The 12,745-nt window shown below is 38.1% G+C and overlaps 1 protein-coding gene across 1 annotated transcript; it reads left to right on the forward strand.

Moving 5' to 3' along the window:
• Nucleotides 1–975: 975 nt before the first annotated feature.
• Nucleotides 976–12,740, forward strand: LOC121263640 (auxin-binding protein T85). Its single transcript, XM_041166662.1, has 5 exons — nt 976–1,165; nt 2,025–2,131; nt 2,475–2,678; nt 3,510–3,577; nt 12,457–12,740. Exons 1-5 carry the CDS (start codon nt 1,084–1,086, stop codon nt 12,560–12,562), a joined length of 567 nt encoding a protein of 188 aa, XP_041022596.1. The 5' UTR covers nt 976–1,083; the 3' UTR covers nt 12,563–12,740.
• Nucleotides 12,741–12,745: the final 5 nt, after the last annotated feature.

Consider the following 12,745-nt stretch of genomic DNA (forward strand, 5'->3'; position numbering starts at 1 on the left):
TGCTGTGGTGGGCGAAGGTTGTGATCGACGAATGTAAGTAGCAGCTGTTGTGGTCTCCTATTGCGACAGAATTTGTTGGGGGCGGCATAGCTTGGTGGGCGACGACTTTGTCCGATTATGGTAGCGACAGATCTGGTGTCATGCGACGGTCTGGGTTTTTAAAATTCACGATAATTCATAAATGTTCAAAAGAGTTGTCGAGGATAAAGAATAAAGAAAAAGCTATGCTTACCGATAGGGGTTCTCGTTGGTAATTTTTTTTTTAGTTTTTTTTTTTAATTTCGTGATTAAGTAAGTATTTTTTTTTTTATAATGTTGTAAATTTTTCTTTTTTAAAATAATATTTAAAAATATTAAAAAAATCATATAAAAAAAGTAAAAAAAACTCCCAGCAGTAGGCGTAGACCCACTCAAAGAATAAACTTCACTTCTATTGATTTTATTAGATGAGACCAGATCCATGATATGCAGTGTAGAATTTTACATACGACCGATTTTTATTGGGGCCGGTTAAAGGCACACACCATTCTAAAGAGGAACCGGTGAGATAAAAGACCTTTGAAAAGATTCTACTCGAAAAGAAAAGCATCTACATTTAATGGCAATTTTGAATTTCAAATTCATTTCAACTCATTTTATCTAATTATTATAATTATTTTAAATTTTAATATAAAATATAATAAATAATTTATTTTTTTCAAATTTTAAAATAATAATAATAATAATATTAAAAAATAATATTTTAACAATATTTTATTTAATTTTTAACTTTTATCTCAATTTAACTTAACTTAACTCAACTTAATTTAACATCTAAACGTATGTTTGAGCTAATTTGCCAACTTAAATGCATTTCGAATTTTCGATAAGAGATCCAAAGGAAAGAAGTTTATTCCCCAGCCTAAACAGCAGCAAAAATAGTGCCGTAATAAGAGTTTCAGATTCTTACAAAAATTATTTGTTAAGTCGACTTTAGCCGACCTAATTGCCTTCCCTCCGACACCCAATGACCGACCCTATATATCGCAGCAGGCGGTCACACAAAGTGATAAACGCAACAGGTGCTACAGCTTCTTGAGAAAAATGACCGTGCATTGGCTCACTTTCTTCTTTACGTCGCTCTTAGTCTCTGCGATGGCTGAGGCTTCTCACTGCTCAACCAAGGGTGAGTAGCTCTTACTTTTATCAACTACAGTTTCGTAGAGTTTCGTGATATAATTAACTCGTACTTTGCATTGCTTTGTCATCTGGATCACTGTACTTAAAAACCTGATTTTCCTTTTCTCTTTTTCTTTTTTTACTCTGGTTGGTTTAATCATTTTTCAACTGTTGGGATGGAAATTCATGGTTGTGCCCTATAGAAGTAGAAATTAGAATTGTAGTGGTTTTTTTTTTTGTTGGGGTGGGGGTTGTTTGGATCTATGATTTTATGATTCATGCCTTGGACAGCTAGTTTAGAGGCTAATTCTCGAGGTTTTGATTATTTGGACCGGTCTGTTATTTTATTGGAGTCATTTGAATTTTAAGATTCGGGTTACCAAATTATGTATGCAGTAATATGTGTGGAAATCTTAAGAAAAATGAATATTTTTGCAATAATAAAAAGAAAAATAAGAAGTAAGTATCTTACGATGCATGAATTTTATCTAGTTTACCGGAAAAGGAAAAAAAAAAAACAAAAGAAAAGAAAATCTGACTTAGACTCTAAGTATTGTGTATCACTCATTTAAATGTGCTTTTGATTTTTTGCATGCTGTTATGTCTTGATTTCTTCCTGTGATGGAATGCCGGTTATGCATGTGTTTAATCTTGTTCTCTTCATATCTTTCATGAATTTGACTGGAACTTTTGTAAGTGAAAAAGAATTGGACAAGAACCATGAAGAAGTCGTGGCTGACTCTGTTAGTTTGAGTTCTCTATGACTGTCTTTCAGATTAAGCTCTTTGGTGAAAATCCTGCTACATATCAGTTTGGTTAACTGCTTAGTCTTAGATAACAATGATTTTTTCTCATTTTTTATGCAGGATTACCACTGGTTAGGAATATTAGTGAGCTTCCACAAGATAATTATGGAAGGGGCGGTTTATCCCACGTAACTGTTGCAGGTTCATTCATGCATGGAATGAAAGAGGTATCCAATACCAAATTTCAATGTACTCTTTCTTGTCCCTCTAGTTTCATAGTCTCCCTTTGTGAATTCAAAATTCATATTAGAATCTTGAACAGGGTGACTATAAAGAAAACCATACACATCATATGATTATATTGTTGAGATGTATCTCATATTGAAATGTATCCAAGGATATTATCCTACTGTTAGTAATTTTGAACCATAGAAACACTCACTGTCTGGAAGCTGTGTACACATATTAGCTTGAACTGACCTTGTCTATGAGCCTCTTTAAAGGACCAAGTTAAAGATGTTGCACATCTGTTTTCTCAAATTAGATAACTCAAGTTTTGGGCTTTTGCAGGTTGAGGTATGGCTTCAGACATTTGCCCCACGATCAGGCACACCAATCCACAGGCATTCCTGCGAAGAAGTTTTTGTTGTCCTCAAGGGAAGTGGAACTCTGTATCTTGCATCAAGTTCATATGAGATGCACCCTGGAAAGCCTCAAGAGTTTAGAATCTATTCTAATAGCACATTTCATATCCCTGTAAATGATGCGCATCAGGTAAACTATACTTTATGTATTCTAATAGCCCAAGAATATGTTATCTAATGATGTAGATTGAGCAGGTTTTCGCTAATATGGGGGGTACACAAGTTTTTTAGAGAATTTTGTGAATCCTAAGCATGTCATTTTAAGTTGAAAAGAAATGAAATACATAAAAATAAGACTTGATGATCATAAAAAGGTAAAGGAATTGAAGAGGCTCCGAGATATAGATTGGAGTTGGGTGGCTATGATTCTGGTCCTTTGCATGGTTATGTACCTCTTGAAGACAGGGCACACTAGGAATGATCCATTTACGAAAACCAATACTCCTACTTTGAGATGCGTTAGTCTGATTTAACTGAGCTTGCAGTCAAATTGGGTCTAAGTTCTTACATCTCAAGGTGAGATGATACAGATTGGTATGCCAGAGTTGGCTTCATGTTGCTGGTAGTGAATTGGTGATTTGAAACATTGCTATTAATTGATTGATTTATAGAGTCATAGATGTGATTAATGACATCATAATGCTTGGATGATGCCATCGATTTGGATATGAGTTTCCTTGGGAACTGCTGATTCTTGGCTTGGGCAATGTCTAGGTAGTCAACATTTACTTTATTTGCTTAATTGGTATGGAAAAATATCTTAATTATTTAAACAACAATGCATGTACTTGTTGCACCAACACTTGTATATCTTTATATTTATTTTCAATTCAATAATTTTGAGTTCTTAAATCACGGAACTTGTACTTATGTCTTGATTCATTGTATCATGTTGAGAATTTTTAACAATCATCCTCCAGTATTTATTTATTTATTATTATTATTGTTTGTGACATTGCAGGTATGGAATACAAATGAACATGAAGATTTGCAAGTGCTTGCTGTTATATCTCGCCCGCCAGCCAAAGTGTATGTAATCTTCCCAACTCCATATTTATCATCGTTACATTTCTGTAATCAATGCTTGCTTTTCTAGTCTGAAGAAGGACGAGGATGGGTAGATCTGGCTTTAGGTTTTCAAAATAACTGTTGCTTGAGACTTCAAAACAGTTGTGTCTCTCACATTAGCTAATCTTCGTTGAGACACGTGGTCTCCAGAAACCAGTCATGCCCAAGTTCTTCAGCCTATCACACACTATATAACTTCTAATATATTATGATTGTTAAGTGCATCTTTGTCTCTCGACATCTTATATATCCAGTGGCCCAGAAGATACTTGCTGGAACCTTTGTTTTTCATTTTTTTTTGGGAAAAAAAGGAGGGCTCTGCCTCCATTTATTAATAATAAACCCTCACTCAGGCGGAGGAATAACCATAGTTACATTAAAAAACCCAGAAAAACTTTATCCCCACAAAAAACTTACGTCTAATGTACGGAACACCCAATCGATCCGTTTGTAAAAGCCCCCTAAGCCTCTCCGGACTAATCTCTTCACCAATAAAATCCATAGAACCGCCTGCAGCACCATGTTTATCCAAATAATCCGCTACCATATTCCCTTCTCTAAACACATGTTTAATCTGAACATTTAGAGAACTAAACAAACTTTGAGCTTCCTCCCAAAAAGCCCAGAGGTACCAATAATTACAAACACTTGACACAAACCATCCCACAATAACAGTAGAATTAGTCTCAATAACAAGATCTTTCAAACCTAGTTGATTGCACAACCACAGCCCATCTAGCACCGCATGACATTCGGCAATGGTATTTGTGGCTTGACCATAACAATGAGCAAAACCACCTAAAACACGACTGCAATCATCTCTAACAATCCCTCCTCCTCCGAACAGCCTAGGATTACCACAAGAAGTCCCATCAACATTAAGCTTTACCCTCCCAACCTCGGGTAAAATCCACGAAACACTTCTCGGCATCCTGCTACCCAACGCCACCAATGGGCAATTTAACTCTCTTAAAACCGTAATATCATGTGGACTTAACTTCTTGAATTTCCCCATCATACCCGAGGCTTCTATAATAAATCCTTTCACCATTCTAATTACCTTCTTCCAATCATATCTCAATCCCTCCATACGAGCTGCACAATGAGTTTTCCAAAGAGCCCAAGAAATAAAAATAGGAGTAACACCACGTAAACAACGTACTTGTGAAGCTTTCGACGCTCTGCACCACCATACATTCATCACTCTAGCCCATAGTCGATTAGCAGGTAATTGAATCCCAAATATTGCTGCAAAAAAATCCCACACTTTTCTTGGCCCTTCCCCATCACACAACATATGATCCACAGACTCAACATTTGAGAAATTACAGCAATGGCATTTCGAAGCAATTGGAATTCCTAATTGTTTTATTACCTCATCTGCTGGGATCGCATTCCAACGAGCACGCCAACATAAGAAAGACATCTTCTTAGGTACATACTTTTGCCACAACCATTTCTTCCATGGACAACACAACCCATGCGTTCTTACAACATTCCAAGCCAATTTAGTAGTAAACTTTCCATCTGTCATGTGCTTCCAGATCAGAATATCTTGGCCCTCACGAATTCTCACTTGCATTGCTAAGATTACATTTATCGTTTCCTCATCTACCAACTGCCGCAACAGAGCCATATTACATACCTCGCCTTCAAATAAATGGGAGACCTAGAAGCCCCTATCACCCACGACAGCTTGCCTATCAGCAATAGGGCCACTTCCCAGCCAATTGTCAAGCCAAAAGCTCAAGGACCCCTCACGAACCAGTCACCTTGAATTATTTAAAACCTCACCAGAACCGTGACCCCCTAACTCCTTCCACTACCAACGACATATATGAATTGCCCACGTATTTGGCTCCAAAAAATTCCGCCCAAAGAGAACCACTCCTCATCAGCTTCCAAGCAAATTTCATGAATAAAGACATTTGTACCTCAGCCAAATCACGAATGCCAAGCCCCCCCCCCCTCCTCTACTAGCAAACATATTTTCCGCCAAGAAACCCAAGATCTCTTTTTTATTCCATCATTAGAGCCCCAAAGAAATTTTGAGAATATGGATTTCAGTTTCCCAAAAATTCCCTTACGTAGATTCATCACCGATAATAAATGAAAGGGCATACTATTAAGATCATGCTTGATGAGTATCATTTTTCCACCAAACGATAACAATTTACTTTTCCAACCTGTTAGCTTTTTTTGTATCCTTGTCAACAAAGGCTCAAACAACCTCAACGTAATCTGACCCACATGTAATGGAATGCCCAAGTATGTACAAGGCCACGCCCCTCAATAAAACCTAAGATCCGTTTCAACTCCACCTTCTGTTCACATGAGATATTGGAAGAGAAAAAAATTGAAGATTTTTGAGGACTTATTAGTTGTCCCGAAATTTCTTCGTATCTTCTTAGCACCTTCCTCAAATTCTGACTAGAGACTTTCCCACCATTCGCAAAAATCAACAAATCATTGGCATATAATAAATGACTGATACGAACACCCCCACAAACATTAAAATATTTAACATGACCCTGTTGAATGCTTTATGGAGCATCCTTGAAAGAAGCTCCTCTGATAAAATGAAAAGATAAGGTGAAAGAGGTTCACCTTGACGAAGCCCACGTGAAGGTTTGAAAAAACCTTTGCAACTTCCATTTAACTTGACTAAAAAAATAGGTGAGGAGATCGCATTAAAAATCAAAGAACGCCACTTGTCTGAGAATCCCAACCTCCTTAATACAAACCTCCAATTTACACGATCATACGCCTTCGCCATATCAATCTTTAACATAATATTTCCTCCCCTTGTTTTTCGATTCATACCATGCACCATTTCCTGAGCCAACACCATGTTTTCAAAAATACTTCGCCCACGAATAAACGCCGCTTGTTCTGGAGAAATAATATTCCCAAGGACAGGAGCCAATCTAAACACCATAATCTTGGCTACCATTTTATAAACCACCGAGCATAAACTGATAGGTCGAAATTGCCCAAAATTTGCCGGGGCCATCCACCTTAGGAATTAGCACAAGATTAGTAGCCCCAAAGAATGTAGTCAACGGAATGCCTTCGAAAAATTCCTTAGCCATCTCAAGAATATCCTGTTTCACCACCTCCCACGCTAGTTTGAAAAAACTTGCTGAATACCCATCTGGCCTTGGGCTACCATCCTGAGGAATAGACCACAATGCCGCTTTCACTTCTTCTAACGAAGGCGGCGCACATAAGGCCTCATTTTCCTGATCTGAAACACTTGGCGATAATAAACATAAATCATTTTCCTCCAATCTCACATCCAACGTTGACAGCAGATCCTGAAAGAAATGAACTGCTCCATCATGCACGGCTTCAGTTGAGTCCAAAACCTGTCCATTATCCAAATTCATATAATCTATAACCAAACTCTTCTTTTTAATCCGCATAGAAGCATGAAAAAAATCAGTGTTTGCATCCCCTTCTTTGAGCCATTTGATACGTAATTTTTGGCAGCTCAAAATTTCTTCTTTATTGATCCATTGAAGATGTTGTTTACAAGCCAAAAGCTCTGTTTCACGCTCCTGGGAATAATCAACAGCTAATAATTCCTCAAGTTCCACCAAACGGTTTGCCACCTTCTTCAATTCCCAATCCACTCTACCAAAAGTATCTACATTCCATCTCCGCAACTTATTTTTTAACAACTTCAACTTCCTACTAATTCTCACCATTGGCGATCCTTCTACATTTTGGTTCCAAACCTCCTGGACCAAAGGAAGAAACCCCTCGTGAGATCTCCACATACGTTGAAACCTGAAAAATTTAATGCCTCCTCTTCTTTCCCGTTTCAAATATAAAAGCATAGGAAAATGATCGGACGAAGTCCGTGGAAGATACTCTATATGAGCCTCAAAAAAATTCATGAACGTCGAAGAGACCAAAATACGATCCAACTTTGCCCAAATTCGCCTACCACCAAGTCTCCCATTACACCAAGAAAATTTATTCCCATCTGAAGGAAGTTCAATCAACCCACAATCATGAATACAACTATTGAACTCTAGTTTTGCATGAGCAGGCCTCAAAAGACCTCCCACTTTTTCATCATCTGTATGAACAATGTTAAAATCTCTCCCAACCACAAATGGCCAACCACCCGCATCTAAAGCACATAAGAATTCCCAAAACTCTGTACGTTTCCTCCGGAAACAACTCGCATAGACTATTACCACCATAACTCTGACACTATCGCCAACAAAACATCCAACCAAAGCCTGGTTCGACATAGAAATCAATTCAAATTCCAGCTCCTCATCCCAAAACAACCATATTTTACCACCTACTTCAGCGTTATTTATAAACTTACTCCGGTGCAACCATCGTGCCCATCGCCCACATTTATTAGAATCAATCAATGGCTCTAACAATGCCACCACTGAGGGGCGACTTTTATTCATAATATGTCGAAGCCTACTCTTCGACGAAATAATTCCCCTAATGTTCCAAATAAGAAACTGCATAATAAAATTATTATTTTTTTGACCGAGTCCTCCTTTCCAGGACATGCATCGGACCCTTCTTTTTCACTCCACTTAGACGCTTCAATGGAACATGTAACTCTGAATCGGAATCAAAACATTTATTAGCTAGTTCCTCCAATTCCTCCTCCGACAAGGACCGAACCTGTTTGAATTCCCCAATTCCTACATCACATAATCAACTCAACTCAAACTCCAAGGCTTCATCCACAACTCTGAGCGAACTTCTCGGAGAAAGACTCTTCACAGACATTCGGTCATCCTCAGAACCTTCTTTTGATACCTCAAACCAATTGTCCACAATTTTACTAGGAGAAACTGACATACCCACATTGGTTAGACCAACATTGGCTTCCATCAATTTTTCCTTACCCGTAGGTTCCATCATTTCCACAACATTTCCTTCCTTATTTATCCTCCGAGCAGAAACAACGTCTGCCACCTCCCTTAATTCAATCTGTTTTTTATCATACAATTGGCCTTTTGAATCCACAAGCAACACATGATATCTTCACTTCCTCTTCCCTTTTCCTCTTCTTAACAGCCTCTAGCAACTCTGCCCAACGAGAAATAGAGTACCTGACCTCCCCCTCTTCAACAACCGATTGTTGTGGCACCACCTTTTTGACTCCAACTGGCTTCCAAACCTTTTTAGAGTGATCCCCATTCTCCTCCTCTTGAATCACAGTCTTCTTACGACGCCCACAAGAATTTTCCTGGTGTCCTTGTTTACGACACCCAACACAGTATTGAGGCACTGCATCATAAATAACCTCCTGAAAGTGGCTATTTGGAAGACCCGGAACCCCCAGCCAAAAGGAATGCTTCAAAGGCTTTGGCACATCTAGCTCCACACATATCCCAGCTGCCTCAGGACGAGACATGCAGACCGTCGCATTATCTCGTTTAAAAAATCTCCCAAATCCCCCACCATTGCTTTTCAACATTGAATTATGAAAAAAATTCGGAGGTAGACCCGGAAGTGTCAACCAAACATGAACCAACGGGGAATCTTCCTCCTCAACGAAATTCGGCGTCTAGTGAAAAATCCGATACGGGACCCCTGCGACATCCGCATTTCCTCTAGCCATAACCCCAACAAAATCCTCTTCATTAGAAATTCGCACCAGGAGATTCCGTGGGTTTCGAAGTTGTCCAACAACCGGCATAGACTTCAACCCCCATCTGCTCTTGATAAAGCCACGAACATGATCCAAAGATGGCCTATGATGCAAGAATTTTAAAACCACCGAAAAACGAAAAGGCTTGGCCGATTGTTTGATTTCCGCTTTTGAGAACAAGAAAAACATCTCCCCATCACAAAACCGAGGATCCTTCAACGGGATATCAACCTCAGGAAGAACCTGAGGTTTCGCCACAATCAAATCAACGAAAGAAATTCCCTTAGAAGCCCCAAGAGGACCTGTTGATACTCCTACTGCCTTCGTTGGCACGTTCTGGTCCACCCTTGAACCAGCATCACCTTGCCTCCCCAGCGGCGCTGAGGGCCCGGCGGCCATGACCATCGTAAAGCCAAACCAAATCGCACCCTAATCGCCCCTCGAGTCGAGAGAGAAAATTAGTGATGCCACGTCATCAAAAACAGGATTAAGATTATCCGTCCTTTGTTTTTCATATTCAATTCCTTATGACTCCGTACAGATTTTATTTCCAGGTGAATACAATTACCTGCTATTATGGCTTTCTCTTCTTGAGTAGCTTTTATTATCCAACAATAAAGCCGTCCAATCTGAAATGGCTACAAAAAAATCGTAGTTGACCTGCTGATTACGGTCTCCATCATCCTTTTCCTGACCATTCCCCCCCTTCCCCCCCCCCCCCCCCCCAAGGTGGGATGGGAGGGGCTTTGGTTTGTCTTTTTTCTTTTTCTTTATTTTAGTAAAAGGACAAGACCCCAAATTTGTTGTATAATTCTCACTTATGGCAAATGAATACTTTTTGCACTTGGGACTTAAAAGCAATGTTTTAATACCGTACCGGTCAAGGCACTGGAACGAAATATTTCGGTACCGGTATCGTTTCGTGTACCATTTCGAGATAGTCGATATATGAATAAATTTTTATATAAATATATATATGAATAAATTATATATATAAAAATTATATTCCAAAATAATAGTCTATATATGAATAAATTATATATAAATACATATATCTAAATTATAAATAGCCTAGTCTGAATTGGGGTAAAAAAATAAGCTTGTAGTTTGAAAAAATGAAAAAATAAAAATAAAAATTGAAGGCCGAAATATAGGCCGGTACAGGCCGAAATTGAGGCCGGTACCGGCCTGTATTTGGGCTGGTACGAAACATATATGGTACCTGTACCGGCCCAGCGGCCGGTACGGAAAATATCGGCTGTACCGGCAGGTACGGTACGAAATTGAAAACAATGCTTAAAGTCCCAAAACCATGTTCAGTAAAATCTATTAACCTCTACAATCACCCAATACAATTAAATCTTGACAGCAATTCAATAAGAAAAAAATCAACACTATACAGTATCAAAACTTGCCAAAAAACTCTTTACATCTCAAAACAGGGTGCCCTACCTTATCTAGAAGAACCATACCTTGACTTAGGAAGTTGAACTTGAGCACTGTAAACTTTTGAAACACCCCTAGTTCCCTCCTTTGCAAAGTAGTCTGCTATCATGTTCATCTCTCTGCACACATGCACAATCTGCACAGAAAAGCCCTTCCACACGTCATCTATCTTGTCCAATATCTCCTTGTATTCATCTGATGTATCCTTCAGTTTCCATTGTAAACAATGCTTTGGGTTCCAGATTTAACTTCTCACCGTCATAAACTCATATAAAAAAGGACAATGCTCCAAGAAAAAGATCTTCCTTTTCAAGTCTTTATATAATAAGTTTTAAAGGGATAATTACACTTTAGCCCCCTCAGAGTACCCCTACTTTCAACCACCAAATTAACAAACTTGGCCTCCTCAAACTTCAACACCTTTTTCAATTTGCCACCCCCCCCCCCCTCTCCCTTAAGATCCAACTTTATGGTTGTGCTATGCCACCATTTTTTCATCCATATCAATGGTTAGATCTTAAGGAGGGAGTAAATTCTAACTTCATTTTCAAATTGGGGCCTAAGTTACAAGTTCGATAATTCGGTAGTCATATTGCAAAATGAGTTGAAGTTTGAGGTTGTAAAAAGAAAATAAGAAAGTTAAAAAGCTATCAATTAAAAGCCTAATATTGGGAAAGGTCAAATGTGATTTTGATCCTTGAGTTATGTGAGATTTTAATTTCATTCTAGAATCATAACTTATTTTATTTCACTCCTTGGAAGTTCTAAAAAATGCTTCAATATAGCCCTTCCTCCTCACAATCACTACATGACCATCAATTGCTAATGTGGCAACCATTTTGATTCACGTCCTTACAACTTGACATGGTGCATTAGGTCATTATGTTGACCTAACAAAATCTTAAAGGGTAAAATACCCTAAACTGCCGAATTGACATATTGCATCCTTCAGCTACCATTGACTGCCCCATTTTGGAATGCACACCTTCTATTTGGATTCAATCATCAGATTATACCAAGTCACCTATTTTCACCTACTTTTCATTTCTCTAACAGTCGTAATTGAATGCAATGTACACCCTCTATTCCGATTTTACTCTCAAGATTTTACCACCGCCTATTTCCACTTATTTTTCATTCATCTTAAAGGTTAAATTTGAATAGTCTGCACAAGTTGAAGGGTGCAATGTGTCAATTTTGGTAGTTTAGGGTACATTTTGTAAATTGTGTGGTACTTAGAGGGTGAATAGTGTACTTCACTACTTCTACTTCCTCCAAATCAAAATATAAAGCCATTTCAAAGCACAATTACTATTCATATAGTGACAGTGAGGTAGAATAAAGTTACATTGAGGCTTTTTATAACTTCAAGAACTATGTTGAAAATTAGATAATTCAGTGACGGAATTAAAATCTGAAAAGTACCAAAATTACTTTTTTGACTGACTAAAAAATATTAGCTTTGGAATTACGATGATCTATAATAGTGTGATCATAACCATTTTAGTTGAGAACCATCTACTAATCTTCCTATGGTTCCACAATGGATCATATTAATCTTCTTAGTAATATTATTTTACAAACTGTTAATCCCAAGTGCAGGATACAAGTTTCTCTAGAATTCCTATTACTGACGAAACATCAGCTATGAAATTTATTCCTCAAGTCTTCTTATGGATCTTTGTCTGATTCTTGGTTCCTTTTTTCTTTTCTCATATTTTTCTGAGGGAAAATTTGCATCGACTCTTGCTTACAGGTTTATATATGAAGACTGGTTCATGCCTCACACTGCAGCAAGATTGAAGTTCCCATACTATTGGGATGAGCACTGCTTCGAAGCGCCTCCGAAAGACGAACTTTAGTTTATAAGCCTTGACTTGTACATATTGCCAAATGCCAATACAACAGATTGGCCTTTCTCTTGTTAAAAATATCTGATGCTACTGGATTCCCGAGGAAACAGAAAATATTAGTGCTTCCCGTAATTTTTGATGTAATCTTGTCTCAGAAAACTAAAGAGGATAATTGTAGATGTTCAAAGTTTT

The sequence above is a fragment of the Juglans microcarpa x Juglans regia genome, chromosome 4S (assembly GCF_004785595.1).
Source record: "Juglans microcarpa x Juglans regia isolate MS1-56 chromosome 4S, Jm3101_v1.0, whole genome shotgun sequence".
Lineage (NCBI taxonomy): Eukaryota > Viridiplantae > Streptophyta > Magnoliopsida > Fagales > Juglandaceae > Juglans > Juglans microcarpa x Juglans regia.